Source organism: Bacillus rossius (genome assembly GCF_032445375.1).
Source record: "Bacillus rossius redtenbacheri isolate Brsri chromosome 9 unlocalized genomic scaffold, Brsri_v3 Brsri_v3_scf9_2, whole genome shotgun sequence".
NCBI classification, from domain to species: domain Eukaryota; kingdom Metazoa; phylum Arthropoda; class Insecta; order Phasmatodea; family Bacillidae; genus Bacillus; species Bacillus rossius.
In genome coordinates, this window is record NW_026962013.1 from 8,771,290 (window position 1) to 8,790,658 (window position 19,369).

General features: G+C 42.7%; 2 protein-coding genes across 2 annotated transcripts in view; one reads left to right on the top strand and one right to left on the bottom strand.

Annotated features, from left to right (window-relative positions):
* The window catches only part of LOC134543246 (proto-oncogene tyrosine-protein kinase receptor Ret), an 83,978-nt gene that overhangs the window by 54,422 nt on the left and 10,187 nt on the right, over positions 1-19,369 (top strand). The window contains exons 13-15 of the mRNA XM_063388151.1: positions 3,451-3,565; positions 13,221-13,410; positions 17,220-17,397. Of these exons, the coding sequence (XP_063244221.1) occupies positions 3,451-3,565; positions 13,221-13,410; positions 17,220-17,397 (483 nt within the window). The remainder of the gene's footprint in view (positions 1-3,450; positions 3,566-13,220; positions 13,411-17,219; positions 17,398-19,369) is intronic.
* LOC134543206 (trichohyalin-like) lies at positions 3,602-5,665 on the bottom strand. Its single transcript, XM_063388108.1, has one exon. It carries the CDS (start codon positions 5,663-5,665, stop codon positions 3,602-3,604), a length of 2,064 nt encoding a protein of 687 aa, XP_063244178.1.

Below are 19,369 nucleotides of genomic sequence, written 5' to 3' on the forward strand. Positions count from 1 at the left end.
GTGCTGTATGTAGTATATTATTTAAATTATTTTTGATCTGGGAAAACCATCATAAACCAGCAGTGGATTATGTCAAAGATATTATGTAAAATCAATCTGCTCATTACAATAATTATCGAAAGAAAACTATTAATAACTGAAATTATGCAAAACTCTAATTTAAAAAAAATGAATTAAATATCGCTCATGTAAGTAGAACAATTAAAGATTAAATTAGTAAAAGATTCAGACTTTCTCAACCATTGTCTGTAAGGCTATCAGTGGTTTTCAAGGTTAAGCCATGTCAAATTTGTAGTATTCCAGCAAGCATCACTAGAATTACCATATTTTCATATTTTTTTCCTTGACGTCTGAGACACAAGGTGGTTGTATCATTAGCCAAATTCATTGCAAGGATTCGATTTACCTTGTAATATTTGGTTGTAGTTGGTTTCAGTTGTAAATGTAGTTAAGGTAAGGTCATGAGCTTTAGTATTCAGACATAATATCAAAGTGTGTTAAGGAGGACTGATAGGAATCGTAACATACCATCTTCGTCTGAACCGTTTTAAGATGATAACAATAGTTTTTCATTCAGTTTTGCAAAATTTAATTTTTCTAAGTATGACACATGATCTATGGCATACCGGAAGTTAATAGTTTCTGGCTTCTAATGACAGTTTCTAGTGTGAATTAATTGGAGTTTAGTTTTGTATTATTTGTTTAAAATTACTATGATTATTAATACTATCAATAGACACTGTTTTATAGTCTTAGAAAATTTCTGCCTTAACAAAGGCGAAGTTTCAATGTTATTCAATTTTTTTTTTCCCCCAATAAGGTGTATTTTGTACCCATTCCTCCATCTAAATAAAATAAGTAAAAAAGGGGGTTGTCTGTAAAGTCGGTTTACGGACGATAATTTTACGTGATAACGTCATAAGAAAACATTGATGAAAATTTGCATACTTTTTCATTTTGAAATATTATTTACAGTTTTTGCAAATTTAATTTAAATTAATTTGTTTAAATATAATCACGAACAATTAGTTAAAAAACTCGCCTTAACCTGTTGATATTACAGAAGTTTTTCTCGCACGGTGTTCGGCCGGTTCTTGCACGCTCGGCTCAGGCGGAACGTGACAATTTTTCGTGCGTGCAGCCGGCGTTGATCGATTTATAAGACGTCTTATCACGTCAATAAAAAATATAATAAATAATATATTGGCATATTTCGTGAGCCGATGTTGGTTTCAGTTTCCAGGACTGGCCCGCCAAAGGCCCGCGGTGTTGAGACTGTCCTAGCTGTGGAGTCGGACGGGTCGTGTTTCAATTACCGGGAAGGGAACGCCGAATGACTGGCATCAGTCTCGGGACGTTAGGAGGACGAGATTAAGCGCGCAATCCCGAGGGAACTCGACAGGATCTCGGGAGCACTTACCTGGAGGCGTCTTAACGAGGTCCCTGGGGATATCACGGTCCCTGCCGGGCGCGAAAAGGAGTAGGAGGATGTATAGGACCTCGGTGGGGCATCGACTTCAGCACCGGCTGCCTGGGCAGCTGGGCTGGGCTGACGTGTGAAGTCACCCCGCCCATTTTAGAAAAGAGTCGAGCACTATACCTAAGTATTTTGTATCCTGTACTCTTTCTAAGACACTACATTTTTTACAGTTAACGTTTATTTCGTTACATACATGAATTGTTAGTTCGTGTTCGATAGGTTGACCCAAAATGTTGGCAGAGAAAGTAATGTATTTGGTTTTATTTATGTTTAGAGAAAGAAAACTATCATCTAATATTTCTTTGACTTTTTAAGTTCGTTATTTACCGTTTCAAAAACCGAAGGACAATTGTCGGATGAATATAAAATTGCAGTATCATCTGCAAAAGAAACTATCTGCCCCGTTATGTCTAAGTTACATAGATCATTTATATATATCAGAAACAAAATTGCCCCAAGAACACTGCCTTGTGGGACGCCTATAATTATATGTAGAATGTCTCCTAATTTATTATAACATTAATAATGCGGGCTGCAAGGCCCAAGCGCCCAACCCGTGCATGGTTCATTCTTTCTGCCCCGCCCAACTCTTCTTACATGGACCTTTTTTCCCCCTTTGTCCAGTAGTTTCTTGCTTGCTTTAACGCACGTTTATTTGATCCCCGCATTACCCTGCCCAGGGTTTTCCCTGTGTCTACGCAGGTTTTACCTGGGTCACTTTAGTTAGCTTTTAGGCTAAGGCAACCTACGGGGCGTCAGTCAAGGCCAAAATGGTGCCATGACTGGCCAGTAAACCCCAAATAGGCACACGATGCACGCGCCCTTGTTCAGCGTGTTTAATGCCCCGCGTGGTACAGTGTACAGGCTTCGGCCTGAGACACTCTTAGGTCCTCCTCTAACCCGGACTCCCCCTCCTTGCACACTCAGATTGACTTAGGCTAGGAAAAAAAACTTGAGCACAATGAACCTTCCTGCGCGGGAGGATGTTTCACCCAGGATAGGCGACAAGTAGTCTGGTCTGACGAACCATCGACGTGGGAAGATCCAGGGCCAAGACCGGGTGATGACTTAAGTGTGATGAACCCACGACACAAGAGGTTGTCGAGAAGTATACCTGGCTTGACCACCACGATTATATAAGGCCTGCAACATATTCTACACAGAGGCATTGCTTGAGGATTCGACGACTCTTAACTGAAAGCAGCAGGAAATTATCATTGTAATCCATAAAAACCCATTACCAATCATCAATCACAAATAATTTATCAATCATCAATAAATAAAATTTGTTCAGTCATCAACAAGTTTTTTATCACTGAATCAAATTTATCATCATTTTATATCACCAATGCCATTATCTTAAATGAAGGGTTTGTACATTATGCCACTTTATTACTACTAATCATAACTGCATATTGTTATACACAATACCAAACAAAGAGAGAAAAATCAGGGGCCTCAGGGTGTATAACACATCAGTCTTAAATGACACGATTTTGATTTTGACTAGCGTCGATGAGTTTGTCTCACTCCCTCCGCCTAGCTTCCACAACATATAATGTTTTGTAATGTTGTAAAAATGGCATGTAATGGTATAAGGTACGGCTTACAATTTTACAATCAATGTTAACACACTGGGTTTAGCTGGTGACAAGTACAACAAATTGCAATACAATGCTCTGCGTCGTATTTAAGTTTAATTGCCACTATCGGCAGTGGGTGCAACTTCCCGTGTCTATTGACCATGGTATGAGTGTTTACAGACGTTCAGTATAAATACAAAGTTTGTTTTTGTAATGCTACTGTTACTTTTATTGTAACTGTAAAGAAGCTACCTTTTTACAAAAACCAATTTGTAACTTTACAAACATTTGTACTTTTATAAAAACATTTCAGTTCCAGTTGCATTTATTTAGAACTGTGTGTTGTTTGAAGAGGCCGTTGTGATCTCGGAGGGACTGTGTTCGCAGCCCGACCCGAAGTGGGAGTTCCCCCGCGCGCGGCTGGTCGTGGAGCAGACCCTGGGCGAGGGGGAGTTCGGCCGCGTCTTGCGGGCCCGCGCCCTGGACATCGGCGGCCGCCCCGGTGAGTGGGCGGCGTCCCTCCCTGCCGCTCGCCCCATTAGCACCTCTTCTCCTTGTTCCTCTTCCCCTTGTTCCTCTTCTCCTTGTTCCTCTTCTCCTTGTTCCTCTCCGCCTTGTTCCTCTTCTCCTTGTTCCTCTTCTCCTTGTTCCTCTCCGCCTTGTTCATCTTCTCCTTGTTCCTCTTCTCCTTGTTCCTCTCCGCCTTGTTCATCTTCGCCTTGTTCATCTTCTCCTTGTACCTCTTCTCCTTGTTCCTCTCCGCCTTGTTCCTCTCCGCCTTGTTCCTCTCCTCCTTGTTCCTCTTCTCCTTGTTCCTCTTCTCCTTGTTCCTCTCCATCTTGTTCATCTTCTCCTTGTTCCTCTTCTCCTTGTTCCTCTTCTCCTTGTTCCTCTCCGCCTTGTTCATCTTCTCCTTGTACCTCTTCTCCTTGTTCCTCTCCGCCTTGTTCCTCTCCGCCTTGTTCCTCTCCTCCTTGTTCCTCTCCTCCTTGTACCTCTTCTCCTTGTTCCTCTCCGCCTTGTTCCTCTCCGCCTTGTTCCTCTCCTCCTTGTTCCTCTTCCCCTTGTTCCTCTTCTCCTTGTTCCTCTTCTCCTTGTTCCTCTCCGCCTTGTTCATCTTCGCCTTGTTCATCTTCTCCTTGTACCTCTTCTCCTTGTTCCTCTCCGCCTTGTTCCTCTCCTCCTTGTTCCTCTTCTCCTTGTTCCTCTTCTCCTTGTTCCTCTCCGCCTTGTTCATCTTCTCCTTGTTCCTCTTCTCCTTGTTCCTCTCCGCCTTGTTCATCTTCGCCTTGTTCATCTTCTCCTTGTACCTCTTCTCCTTGTTCCTCTCCGCCTTGTTCCTCTCCGCCTTGTTCCTCTCCTCCTTGTTCCTCTTCTCCTTGTTCCTCTTCTCCTTGTTCCTCTCCGCCTTGTTCATCTTCTCCTTGTTCCTCTTCTCCTTGTTCCTCTTCTCCTTGTTCCTCTCCGCCTTGTTCATCTTCTCCTTGTACCTCTTCTCCTTGTTCCTCTCCGCCTTGTTCCTCTCCGCCTTGTTCCTCTCCTCCTTGTTCCTCTTCCCCTTGTTCCTCTTCTCCTTGTTCCTCTTCTCCTTGTTCCTCTCCGCCTTGTTCATCTTCGCCTTGTTCATCTTCTCCTTGTACCTCTTCTCCTTGTTCCTCTCCGCCTTGTTCCTCTCCGCCTTGTTCCTCTCCTCCTTGTTCCTCTTCTCCTTGTTCCTCTTCTCCTTGTTCCTCTCCGCCTTGTTCATCTTCTCCTTGTTCCTCTTCTCCTTGTTCCTCTTCTCCTTGTTCCTCTCCGCCTTGTTCATCTTCTCCTTGTACCTCTTCTCCTTGTTCCTCTTCTCCTTGTTCCTCTCCGCCTTGTTCCTCTCCTCCTTGTACCTCTTCTCCTTGTTCCTCTTCTCCTTGTTCCTCTCCGCCTTGTTCCTCTCCTCCTTGTACCTCTTCTCCTTGTTCCTCTTCTCCTTGTTCCTCTCCGCCTTGTTCCTCTCCGCCTTGTTCCTCTCCTCCTTGTTCCTCTTCTCCTTGTTCCTCTTCTCCTTGTTCCTCTCCGCCTTGTTCATCTTCTCCTTGTTCCTCTTCTCCTTGTTCCTCTCCGCCTTGTTCATCTTCGCCTTGTTCATCTTCTCCTTGTACCTCTTCTCCTTGTTCCTCTCCGCCTTGTTCCTCTCCGCCTTGTTCCTCTCCTCCTTGTTCCTCTTCTCCTTGTTCCTCTTCTCCTTGTTCCTCTCCGCCTTGTTCATCTTCTCCTTGTTCCTCTTCTCCTTGTTCCTCTTCTCCTTGTTCCTCTCCGCCTTGTTCATCTTCTCCTTGTACCTCTTCTCCTTGTTCCTCTCCGCCTTGTTCATCTTCTCCTTGTACCTCTTCTCCTTGTTCCTCTCCGCCTTGTTCCTCTCCGCCTTGTTCCTCTCCTCCTTGTTCCTCTTCCCCTTGTTCCTCTTCTCCTTGTTCCTCTTCTCCTTGTTCCTCTCCGCCTTGTTCCTCTTCTCCTTGTTCCTCTTCTCCTTGTTCCTCTCCGCCTTGTTCATCTTCTCCTTGTTCCTCTTCTCCTTGTTCCTCTTCTCCTTGTTCCTCTCCGCCTTGTTCATCTTCGCCTTGTTCATCTTCTCCTTGTACCTCTTCTACTTGTTCCTCTTCTCATTGTTCCTCTTCTCATTGTTCCTCTTCTCCTTGTTTATCTTCCCCTTTAACCTCTTCTCCTTGTTTATCTTCCCCTTGTACCTCTTCTCCTTGTTCCTCTCCGCCTTGTTCATCTTCGCCTTGTTCATCTTCTCCTTGTACCTCTTCTACTTGTTCCTCTTCTCATTGTTCCTCTTCTCATTGTTCCTCTTCTCCTTGTTCCTCTCCGCCTTGTTCATCTTCTCCTTGTTCCTCTTCTCCTTGTTCCTCTTCTCCTTGTTCCTCTCCGCCTTGTTCATCTTCGCCTTGTTCATCTTCTCCTTGTACCTCTTCTACTTGTTCCTCTTCTAATTGTTCCTCTTCTCATTGTTCCTCTTCTCCTTTTTTATCTTCCCCTTGTACCTCTTCTCCTTGTTTCTCTCCTCCTTGTTCCTCTTCTCCTTGTTCCTCTTCTCATTGTTCCTCTTCTCCTTGTTTATCTTCTCTTTGTACCTCTTCTACTTGTTCCTCTTTTCTTCTTGTTCCTCTCCGCCTTGTTCCTCTCCTCCTTGTTCCACTTCTCCTTGTTCATCTTCGCCTTGTTCATCTTCGCCTTGTTTATCTTCTCCTTGTTCATCTTCTCCTTGTTTATCTTCTCCTTGTTCCTCTTCGCCTTGTTCCACTTCTCCTTGTTCATCTTCGCCTTGTTCCTCTTCGCCTTGTTTATCTTCTCCTTGTTCCTCTTCGCCTTGTTCCACTTCTCCTTGTTCAACTTCTCCTTGTTCCACTTCTCCTTGTTCCACTTCTCCTTGTTCAACTTCTCCTTGTTCAACTTCTCCTTGTTCAACTTCTCCTTGTTCAACTTCTCCTTTTTTCTCTTCTCCTTGGTAACTTCTCCTTGTTCCTCTTCGCCTTGTTTATCTTCTCCTTGTTCCTCTTCTCCTTGTATATCTGCTCCTTGTTCCTCTTCTCCTTGTATCTCTGCTCCTTGTTCCACTTCTCATTGTTCAACTTCTCCTTATTCAACTTCTCATTGTTCAACTTCTCCTTGTTCCACTTCTCCTTGTTCATCTTCGCCTTGTTTATCTTCTCCTTGTTTATCTTCTCCTTGTTCCTCTTCTCCTTCTTCCACTTCTCCTTGTTCCACTTCTCCTTGTTCCACTTCTCCTTGTTTAACTTCTCCTTGTTCAACTTCTCCTTGTTTCTCTTCTCCTTGTTACTCAACTACTTGTTCCTCTTCGCCTTGTTCTGCTTGTTTTTCCTGTAGCTCTGCACACCGTGCGTGTGTCCGGGTAGACGGTGCCCTTAGAGAATCTCGAAGTACTTATAAGAGTGTTCAGTGTGCATACCACCTGGACTGCAGCCGGGCCCCGGGCGTCGACAGACCTGCGAGCTGCCCACAGCACGTCACGAGGGCCTGTTCAATCAGCGTGATTGATGAGGGCGAGGGTGGAGTCGAAGGCCACGGCTGCCAGGCGGCCAATCACGACGCCTATCTTCATTCGAGCCGCGTGAGGAGGGTGGGGAAACAGTTCGATGCGACGCGGGTAAGGCAAGTGAGTGAGAGAAGAGAGAGAAGAGAGAGAGAGAGAAGCCAAACAGGTCACGTGATCCGGTCCCCAATAAAAAAAAACCCTCCGTATATGTGCGCCATCTCAGCCGGGAAAACCAGGCAGCAATTTCGCATCGCGCGTTCGCGTGAGAATGTAGTTGTGGAGTTTCCGTCTCGCGTGTGAAGCCAGAAAAAAAAAACCTAAGGGTGACATTGCCACGCGCGTCAATGACCGTGCCGCCTCTAAGTCAGTTCCCCGGGTAGCGGCGCCGAGGTGGAAACATCAGCGCTCCTGTGGTCCTCAGAACAGTGTGACTCTGGACATGGAGGAAAACTACGATACCGGAGCTGAACTCAATGAACTGAACCCAGGTCTTAAATCTCACTAGCCTGGAGTCCTTATCACTTACACTAGCGTTCGGACCGTAAAAATGTAATTAAGATTGAATATTGCTCTGTTTTTTTTTTAAATACTTCAGCATAACTTTTACCATATGCTAAAGGTTTTGATATTTTATCGTAAGAACTAGCCAAGAAAAACAAATATATTTTTAAATATTTTTTTCTTATTTTTTTTAACGCGTATTTCAACATGTTGGATAATCAGGTCACTTTAAATTGCTCTGCCTGCCCGGAATATTTATTTTTGTCTGAGTGAGGCACATATTATCTTTGAAAGATTTGTGCAATGGGAGTGCATGACTTGATGTAAGCTTTTGGACATACGCCATTGCTGAGCACATGTATGTCTGTAGAAGAAAACTACAAAAACCAAAAGACAAAAACACAAATTAAGCAAAAAATTGCTGTTGTCAACAGGATATAAACACCACATAATATTCCATAACAGGAATATGGTCAACAACCAAGGAACAACAAAGAAAAATGGACTAAGAGAACGAAAACACCCCCACAAATGATGACAGCACAAAAATATTGAACCCAAAAAAAATTCAGCACAACAGTTGAAACGAGACAAAAACACGACAAAACGAATAGACGAAACAAACACAATTGTTTTCCAAAACAGAAACAAGCAACGTTTCGGGAACTGCTCTCTGCTCCCGTCCTCAGGCAGAGACGCACATGGTACGAAAACACAGGTGCGACTCAGTGAGGCACAGTTTTAAAGGTGACGACTCCATGGGCGCGCCTCTTAGCTGTCGAGCAGTTACCATGGGCAACGAGTCTCAGGCGAACTCGTTATTTTACTAATGGAACGTCTGTAGCACAAAGAAAGTATGGCGATTATTCAGTGAAGATTGCGTTATGTTTAGCTAAAGTTATGTGAGATTGCTGCTTCAAAATGTTTTAAAGCATTCTTTAAAAAAATAATAATAATTGTGATGTACAAGACATCCTGAAATGTTATGTCTTAAATCGTCTAACACGTGTTTTCCAAATACAACAATATTTAATTAGCCTACCTAATCGCGGCGAAAGAATCAAACATTTATTAAAATATTTTGGAACATATTTTAAGGAAAATAATAATTTTATTAAAATTAATAGTCATTCTACGATCGACAGAATCTTCTCTTTTAATACAAAGATCACGAAGCCAGTAATTGGTGGAAACGAATGTAACAATAAATCGTCAAGTTACTATTCGTTTGAAAATTGCCAATTGAATTGTAACTTCCTCCAGCTAAGCACTTAGCTGTACAATTTATAGCTCTTTTTATGTTTATGACCCTATGCAGCAGTCTCCGAAGAACAAAATGGACCAAGAATATAAAGCCTGGTATATTTCCCAGTGCTTTATTTCATTCCCCCATTTTCGCTATAAATCGCTGATTGTTAATGCTTAAAAAGGGGAACGGGGTTAGCTTTGCGACGAACGCAACCTCCCTATTCAACCAGCTTGAACTTTGCGAAGCAGTAAAAGCTGCGCGAATGATGGATGCCGAATGAAATACGCCTCTTCGTGCCACTTCGCAGGATATGGCTGCCGTTAAATAACCGTAACACTTCGCCCAAGTTGTTCACTTGCGCAAGCACGCGTGCGCCCGAAGGTACAGCACGTTCTGAAAACATCTACTGACACCACAGTTTCAGAATTCACAGATAAATTTTAAAAAAAAGGGGGGGATTGTCTGTAAAGTCGGTTTACGGACGATAATTTTACGTGATAACGTCCTTTATAAATAGTTGACAAAACAGTTCACGTGTAGGTTGTGTGCTGCCGCTGTCTCTATTCTACTCGGACGCATCGGCCGATGGAGTGGAAGAGAGATAGATGCGTCACAAGCCGATCGTGCCTCTCTATCACTTGTTCCGCGCTCTCGCTTGCACGCTCGGCTCAGGTGGAACGTGACAATGAGTCATGCTTTTTCCTGCGTGCAGCCGGCGTTCACCGATTTATAAGACGTTATCACGCCAAAAATTGTACTTTCTAATTTGCAACAATTGTAAAGAAAATCGTAACATACGACAGAAGAATTAAAATGGAATACCCAACCCCTGGCCGCACATGCATGTGAATAGCTTCAGAAGAAACCACGCTATTTACAAACTGCTCAAGATGTCCGAGTGGTGTGTGTCCATGAAAAGCATAACTAAGAAAGAGCTGAAGGCGGATAAGTAGGTCTATGTAGCCATTTCGTTTTTAAAGCGTATTTTTTTGAAGAGCTAAAACGACACGAAACGCCCGGTACATGTTCTTGCAAGTACTCAAGGGCCTTCCATTAAACCTTTATGTTCATTCCTCCGCCATATAATGTTATGTTCACCGCTTAAACCTCGCAGCTATCCTACACACGAGAAGACTGCGCGCCAGTTCACGGCCTTGCGCTTAGAGGCGATACCGCGCTGGAAGCACCAGCGAGCGTCGCACTTATCATCCCGCCTCACCGACACAGATACACCCTTGACGAGGCGGGTCCCTCAATAACTATTTATCACTTGTTAAAGAACACTCAAGTCCAGTTTCCTTCTTTTTCACCCCTCCCTTCCCGCACCCCCCCAAAAAAATAAAATACATTTTTGAGGGTGAAAGAAGGTAAATTGGTTGCGGTATAAAAATCCCAGGTTGTCGTATCTAGTGGGGACCTCGATGTAATGACACACTTTGGCTTCCAGGAGAAGTACGTTTGCAAAACTGATGATTCGAGTACACGTCGTTTGTCCTAAAGTTCTTTGTCCTTAAGAAACTAGGAAAAGTCACATCTTGCATGAATGACGAGAATATAAAAACAATAATAGAACATGAACGATTTGACAGAATTCGATTTGGTTGGTTTTGTCAGCTATATGTTTTCATTACGGGGACCTAGATGTAAAAAAATATATTTAATATATTGTATAATTAAGAAAATTTTTTTTTACTTGAAAACTTCTATAGGAAGGTTTGGATAGCTAGTAAATTCATATAAGTCATCGACATGGTCATGTGACGTGTTAACGATAACACTATATCTGTTCAAATTGTGTTTTTGTTCAATTTTTATTTTAAATGTTAAGTATACGATTACTGAGCAGTAAAATGTGAGTATAAAATAAATTAATATTCTCATATAGATATACCTATAGTTTGAATAACGAAGAAAACGGAGTCTTTGTAGCAATATAACCTAAAAATTAAGAACACCATTATTTATTTTTTAATACCTACAATTACTATTCAATGCGTATTTTATAGTAATTTAGGAGTTATTTTACTAACGTGATAAAACAAATTTGTTGTATGATAATATTTTTTCGTAAAAATTGTGAAAAAGTCTCTTATTTTTATCAAAAAATGTTTTCTTATGTTACACAATTATATTTTACAAAGTTAGTATTTCTTATTTCAAATTATATTTGTATTATTTTAATTCTATTATTAATTTTAATAATAGTTACTTCTATTATTATTAATAATTCTATCATTTGAAGTTTAGGAAAAAATGTTGTGTACATTATATGGTTATTCTCTCTAAATATCTATTTTTAATATTATTTTAGATCCTCGATTCTATGTGGAAAACGTTAAAGATGTCTTCAGACGACAGAAAAAGAAAATTGAAATCAACAACTGTTTGTTTATAGTTTTAAGTTTTCACTTCTGTCGGCAGTCTTCATGACTGCTTTGAAATTATTTTTTTCCATAAAAATAAGGGTTTGAAACCAAAAAATAAACAAATATAAAAAATTTTGTGCGTAAAATTATTAAAATCACCTAAGAAAAACCTCTATAAAAACTAAATTTAATACTAAATATATTTCAAAATTTTCTTTTACAATTGCATGATAATTAAAATTAGCTAAAAATTGTAACATAATTTTTTTAATGATTTGGTTACCATACAGATTTTTCTTATATTGTGATTTTAATATATTGTTACGAACTAATTTGGGGAGAACTGGGTTCGTAAGGGATAGCTCAATTAGGTTTTATTACCATTTTATTAATTACTAATATTTGCATTACTAATAAACAATTGTACTTAAACATTTATAATATTTATAATATTTGTTCGCAAGTCACCCAATATCCTGTCAAGTTCCACAGTTCGCACTCCTCACTGGAGCTGGGCTCGACAGTGGTTCGCCCCTCACCTCGCGCCTGTCCACACACAGTCTCGCGCCACTCAGTCGCACTCTCATAGTCCCGTCGCTCCGCGTCGCGCCACTCTCGAGGGGGTCTCTCACCCTCTTCGCCGATGTCGCACTTCCCATCACTCGCGGAATACTCCGAACTCTCGGAACTCCCGCGGAGGCCGGCGTCGCTGCTTATATACCCGCCGGCAGTCCTTCTCGAATCGACGGGAGTGGATGTGACATAATCGCGCCGAAACACCCAGAAATGCAGCGTCCATTCCCGCCACTCCACGAAGGCGGTCTCAGGAAGCCCACAGAATTCCCAGGCCATTAAGTGATACATAACAGCGCCGTGGAAATGAGGGCTCAGGGGAAGGGGGGAAGAGTGTTTTGACGTCGAGCCGCGCTAATGCGCGCGTGACGTCAGAGACCGTGGCAGGCCGCCAGGGCAGATACCTGTTGCGTGTCGCGGTCTTCACTCTTGCGTTTGTAACAATATTCACAGCCTAGTTTCTTTTTTCTTCAAGCTCTTATTTTATGAAAAACCGTTTGCAATTACTGTATTGACGATTTATGTACACTCAGGTCTCTGTAATGAAAACCAACCACACGTCAAGTCGTTCTGTTTTCTATTATTATTTGTTTATATTCTTGTCAGCCTTCACGACGCGACATTTCACATCGTATCAAGTATTTTGTCCCGAAGTCGCTAGTCCTGAAGTTCGGGAAGGACGACGCTCGGACGGACCGCTGTCGGGACAAAGGGCGACTGCATTTGCATCCCGCATGAATGTGCCCAGGGTTTTCCCCGTGTCTGTGCAGGTTTCACCTGGGCCCGACCTATCTCTAGTTATAGTCTAGATTTAAGAGTGAGGGGAGTTAGTCATGGCGCCAATCGTTTGCCATGGCTGGCCAATCCCCCTCCTAGCACATGATGCATGCGTCCCTCTCCCTGCGTGGCTAATCCCAGCATGACTAGGCGTATAGGCTTCGGCCTGAGACGCACCTAGGTCCCTCCCTAACCCGGACCCCTCCAAAATACACTTAGTTTTAGCTTTGAATATATATACTGTATATAAGTCGCCAGCCCAGGTTAAAATTTCTAATACTGTTTTGAGGTAGTTGGTTAATTCACCGCCGCAATCGCCACCATCTCTAGGTAATCGACTTGTGGTGGTCCCTAGCGGACAAGTGTCGAACTCTTCAAACACCCCTTCCCCCTCCCGTTGAACGACCTTGAGCTGCAGTGAATTATCGGTGGGGGGTGCGGGGAATGACAGCGGGCGACAGTGCTGCGCTCTAACGTGTAAATAACAACTAAGACGAAACAGGGCGTTACGGCAGCGCACTGCAGCGGTGAAGTTCCCAAGCTGCTCGTCGTGCGCTCCTGAAAAACGTAGAGTAAATCCTATCCACTCGCGACTTCTATACAGTATATATATTCAAAGGTTTTAGTTAGGTTAGGAAAAAAGAAAATTGGTTTGCAGGCTACACGACGGTGGCCGTCAAGACCTTGAAGGAGGGCGCGAGCTCCCCGGAGCTGGCAGACCTGCTGTCCGAGTACCAGCTGCTGAAGGACGTGTCGCACCCCAACGTCATCAGGCTGCTAGGGGCTTGCACGGGGCCCGGCGCGCCCGTCTACCTCATCATCGAGTTCGCCGAGCACGGCTCGCTCAGGTACTCTGCCCAGGGGCGTGCCTGGGGGGGGGTGGGTAACCGGACACCTCCCCCCCCCCAGGGCTAAAAATATTTTAATATTAAATTCATAAAATGAAAAAAAAATATTTAGTATGATATTAAAATAAATTCAATGACACAAGCATAAATGTTTAATTAAACATTATTTTTAGATAGCCTAAATCAGCAATATTGAACACGTATTTTTCAAAATTTTCCCAGGGGAGGATCCCCGGACCCCCCGCCTTTCCATACCCCCCAGGCCCCCCTGAAAGGCCCTAGCCTTCTGCCTGACCTTCCCCCCCCCCCCCCCCCCCCCCCACAGAGCAAAATCCTGGGCACGCCACCGACTCTGCCTGCTTGGTTTAAACCAGGGGCGCAACAAACTAAATTTACAAAGGGGGGGGGGGGGTGGAGGCAATATGCCTTATTATAAAGAATCATCGATCCCCTCCTATTGAAGCGGGGGAAATTTGTATTTCAAGGTGGAAAATGATGCTATTTAAGCAGTTTTATTATCTAAAAATTTGATTAAACAGCACTTTCTTTGCCCCCGTTTGCCCCCACTTCAAGGTTTCAGAGGGGGGGGTGGATAAAATACCCTTGCCCCCCCCCCCCCCTGTTGTTGCGCCCCTGGTTTAAACTCTTCTGCTCTTAAACTCTTAAACTCTGTCCAAACACTTCTGCTCTTCTGCTCTTGGTTTCAAACTCTTCAAACTCTTAATTGTCCTGCGCCGAACCTGCGTGATTCGTGCTTGCACCACTATCTAACCCCTGCACGATCGTGTCCATGCGCAGCTAGTGACAAGTCTCCGAGTTTTAAGACATAGGGAAAGTCAATCGCTGCCGTGGCTGGCCAATCCCCGCGAACAAAGCACGGCTGAAAGTCTAGATTGATCAGGCGTAAAGACTTCGGCCTGGGGACGCACCTAGAGTCTTCCCTAACCCGGACTCCTTCCCAATAAATACACTTCGATTTAGTTGGATCACGAGAAAAAAAAATTAAAATTTTTCGTTGATTCCACCTATGGGGGTTAGACCCTTAAGGGATATTAGGCCCATCCATCTTGGATTTATCCATATTTTTGCTATAACTCTAGTTTGAACTATTTTAGCCCATTTTTTGACATGTCAAGGCATAAATCATACTAATTAATTGCCGTGAGGAAATAACTTACTATTTCATGCGGGTGACAACCACTTTGATGATAATCACACCAGTTCACAAGTGATGACTTCAAAAATTAGCGAAAGCTAAGTCCTCTGCCATCGATCCAAAACATTTAGCGGAAACTATATTTTAAGTGGTATCAAAATATTTTGAATTACAAGATGGCGGGGCCTAATCCTCATTAAGAAAGACAATGTTCAACTCAATTTATACGTAATTGTGGGCTATGATTTTTTTTCTCTCAAATGTATATTTCTTAAGTGTTTAAAATTTTCGCGACAGTTCTATAGAGCGTCTCATCCTTAGCTTGCGGTGTGCATTGAAATGGACATCTATTACCCTCTATTTCCAATGCACGATATCTGCTGTTTAGCGCTGTCCTTGTTTCGATGTGCGCTGTTGCCAGACACGCGCCATAGAGCGCAAACTTTTCAGACACACCTTTTGTAAGGCAATGAAATTTATTTTTAATGTGCCTGAATAATTGTACTTTGTAAAGCCATATTAAGAATGAGATCTGTGGAAATACGTTTTCCTGTTTTATTTCATTAAGAACATTATCTGATATTTCATTTATTATTTATAAAGAGAAGTGATTGAAAGACGCCATCTTGGTTTCAGATGTTTTCGTAAACAACTTGTTTACATTTTTTATTTATTTTTATTTTTGCTCATTTGTGTATAGCACATACTTTCATGGAATGCCTCGTTATTAATAGTGACTGGCTGTCACAAATAGTTTCTCCTGTGAAATAGTAATTGGTTTTTAGCATTTAATAATTTTTTTTCTGTCCGAATTACTACGATACTATCAGTAGGCACAGTGGCGTCTCGTCAGGGCAAGCAAGGCAAGCAGTGCTTGCCCAAGCAGTTTGCAGACAATGTATTTTTTAAATAAATATTTTATTCAGAATATTATTTTACTTTGGCTCGTGCAGTTAGGTGTATGTATTTTTTATATTATCTTCTTGGGACCCAATACTGTGCGCTGTGCGCTATAAGAAAAGAACTCGTCGACACACAAAACATGCTGTTTAAGAAGCGTTGCTAGGTTTAGAAGCGCTAGTAGGACCGCTTTCAGCAGGAAGGCTGCCGCAGTAGTTTCCTTTCGGAAGGGGGGTGGCATGATACAAAGGTTCGAGGAGCGGATTGGCTGTAAAAACACGTGGTAGAAGCTACGAAGGTAGCGCTTTCTTGCCGAACTCAAGCGAACATGGCCGAAGCAGACGGTGGAATTCTTCCGCCGACTGCTTCGGCTATGTCCGCTACAGTTCGGCAGGGCAGGTGGCGAGGGCGTTTCAGTCGGCGGTCGTCTCTCGGGGCGCGCGCATCTCTCTCGCGGGCTGTTGGCTGGGAGTTCCCTGCGACCTATTGGGTAACCAAAGGCTGGCAGTGCGTGGGGGATTTGTGGGCGTACGGGAGGCGGCCTAGCAGTGCCAACTGCTACCGACCACGTCCCGCGGGTAGCGGATACGGGATCCCAGCTCGAGAGTTGCAATCTCGCTGGAGTGACTGTGAATAACCACGTACCAGTTAACAGAGTTTCTGATCACGTATGAAGATAGTATATTTTGTGTTGGTACAAAAAATACCAACATTTAATTTTTACTATTCTAGTACATTTTAATGAGCTTCTTCTCTTTATTTTAAGTACCTACTTACTTTGCCATGTGTTGTCTGTTTATATATTTTGTACCAGATATCGATGATACTGCACTCCCACTTAGTATATAAATAATGTAGAGTAGGTATTTTATTATCAGAATAATGTATGCCAAACATTATTATTTTTCAAAAATAGTTTATAATTTTAAAAAAATGTCAATTTTTCTACCCGTGGAATAGTCAATGTACAGTTAAGAAAACTACTTAAATAGCACCCTTTTGTACCTTGAAATCCATATTTTCCCGGGGAAGGGCCCCCGGACCCCCCCCCCCCCCCCACCCCCACCCCACCCCACCAACGTGTTTTGGGGTGAACGGAGTTGTTGCTTTCCCTCATGTAAACCTCACGCCTCGCCACTGAGTAGGCACTATTTTGTGTGTCTTATAAAAAATCAAGAAATTGTATGGTTAAATAATAGTAGAGCTTGTTATGATTAACGATGAAATACAAGTAAGTCTTTTAACGTTGACAAGCCAAGTAGTGTGAATACGGGAGGGGACGCACCACAACGCCGAAATACAATAACGCCGAAAAATGTCATTGCAGGACTGCCACAAAGGTTAGGTTAGACTAGGTTAGGTTCGGCTAGGTAAGGTTAGACTAGGTTAGGTTAGACTAGGTTAGGCTAGGTTAGGTTTGGCTAGGCTAGGATAGGCCAGGTTAAGTTAGGTTATATTACGCTAGGTTAGGTTAGGTAAGGTTAGGTTTGATTGTGGTATTTTGGCGGTAAGATACATTTAAGAAACACACACAAATTCATTCAGTTGTTATTTCGGCGTTGTGGTACACAGCAGTTTTCTGGCTGTCGGCGTTGTGGTCAATTTTGACATTCGGCGTTATGGTATTTCAGCGTTGTGGTAACGGACCCAATACGGGAGCAGCCTGCAGACGTGACACAAAAAGAGAGAGAGAGAGAGTGTGTGTATGTGTGTGTGTGTGTGTGTGTGTGCTGTCACCTGGCGGTGCCTGCAGGAACTACCTGAGGAGGAGCAGGCACGTGGAGTCCGAGGGCAAGATCCCCAACTCGTTCGGGCCGAGCGACGCGAACCCGTCCGCGAACCACGCGGAGCAGCTGTCCACCACCCCCAGGGACATCCTCTCGTTCGCCTGGCAGATCAGCAAGGGCATGGCGTACCTGAGCGAGATAAAGGTCAGTACGGGACGGAGTGCCCTTTTGACCGGTTGTCACGCCACTTCGGATTTTTTTTTTTTTGACGTGACAACGTGTAATAAATCGATGAACGCCGGCTGCACGCACGAAAAAGGATGACTCATTGTCCCGTTAGGCACATTGTCCCGTTACGCTCATTGTACGCTTGCGCCGCATCTATCTCTCGTCCACTCGATTGGAACAACCATCGATTTGACTTTTTCGAGGCACATTAAACTTGAAACACTCCCATTCGTTTCCTACTTTTCCTATCATCGTCCTATCCTTAACAGAATAACACAGATTGGAAGAAGTTAAATAGCAAACATGTACAAAAGTTAATAGTTAAAATAATCTGTTCGTTAAAGTAATAAACATATTTGAATTAATGAGTGCAAATAAAAGTAAATTTATCAATTAAATTGTAGATTTCATTTCACTCCTTCTTTGTATCCATACAAAATAGTGATAATTCAATAAAATGATTCAATTTTATTCATAAAAGTATGCAATCATTTCATCAATGTTTTGTTATGACGTCACGTTTAACTAACGTCCATAAACCGACTTCACAGACAACTAATTTTTTTAAATCAACGCAAAGTTTGTACTATTTTTACTCATTTAGGCAGTCCAGCTTTCGTATTTTTTTTAAACTATTAAGTATTATATGTCAGCCTATAATGTTTTCGTTAGTTCTGTATTATTTTTAGTATTGTGTTAAGTTTAAAAAAAAAAGTTCAACGTACGTATTAAAATAATAAAAAAGAAAGTTTACTGACCCGACTGCGTTTTTGATTATTTGACTAGTTTCGTTTATCTCTAAAGAGTTTGTTATACCGTTTGTAATTGCGCGTTGGTTTATTAAACATACTGGTAAGCGTATTAACTTGAGTTACGTTATTTTTAGTTTTTACTAACACGATTCCATTCGCCCTAATTATGTTTGACTATGCTTATAACTTTAGTTTCACTTCGTTCTCGAAGGTTAGAGTATATGAATTAATAAATTCACGTAAATTTTGGAAAGTTTTCTGTTTGGGTATTCTTGCCGGTGAGGTGTGAGACCGGCTGGGTTGTAAACAAAATAGCACTTACTGTTAATTGCATCTGTTCAGTTATTTCCAAAATCAATTTTGCAGACAGGCTACCAACTCGGGAATAGTAACTGCAGGACTACACTAAGGCAAATATAAACTAGCTAGTAAGAACATTAGTCGCATGCATTCCTCAACCGAGATGAACCATGAAAATGTCTCCAATTGCGTTGGACAATGTTGAAAGCTGGGATTTATTTACTATCGTCTTTATTGCTGGCGGCGTTGAGGGAATATTCTTTTTCTTAATCACAATTTCTGCTATTACATAATACATTGAAATTTAAAAAAAAAGCATAGCATAAAAATAATAGATGATAGAATAGGTAATAAGATAAGAAGGGATTTAATATTTAACGAAGCGTTTAAAAATAAAAGATTACCATTAAACTATTTAACCAAAAAAGCTCATGTACAGGTAACTACAAATTACACGTGCTGGAAAGTAATCAACTCTTCAAAAAAATCACGTATTTCCAAAATGAGATAATAAGAAGTATAACATTAAATAGTCGGTCTTCTCGTCGAGCATAGGACAGCTGTAATACATGTGTGGTAACCATGACATCTGTACGTGCTGGTGGTCGCCGTCTACTGTTGCATCCCTGGGAGGCAGTGCCCTGGGCAACTGTTCTCGGGTCACGGTCCTAGTGTCTGAACAGTGTCTGAGCAGTGTCTGAGCAGTGTCTGAGCAGTGTCCCCCGCTGTGAGTGGGCGCTGTTCCAGCTGGTGCACCGCGACCTGGCGGCCAGGAACGTGCCGGTGGCCGCCGTCTACTCTTGCATCCCTGGGAGGCAGTGCCCTGGGCAACTGTTCTCGGGTCACGGTCCCAGAGTCTGAGCAGTGTCTGAGCAGTGTCTGAGCAGTGTCCCCGC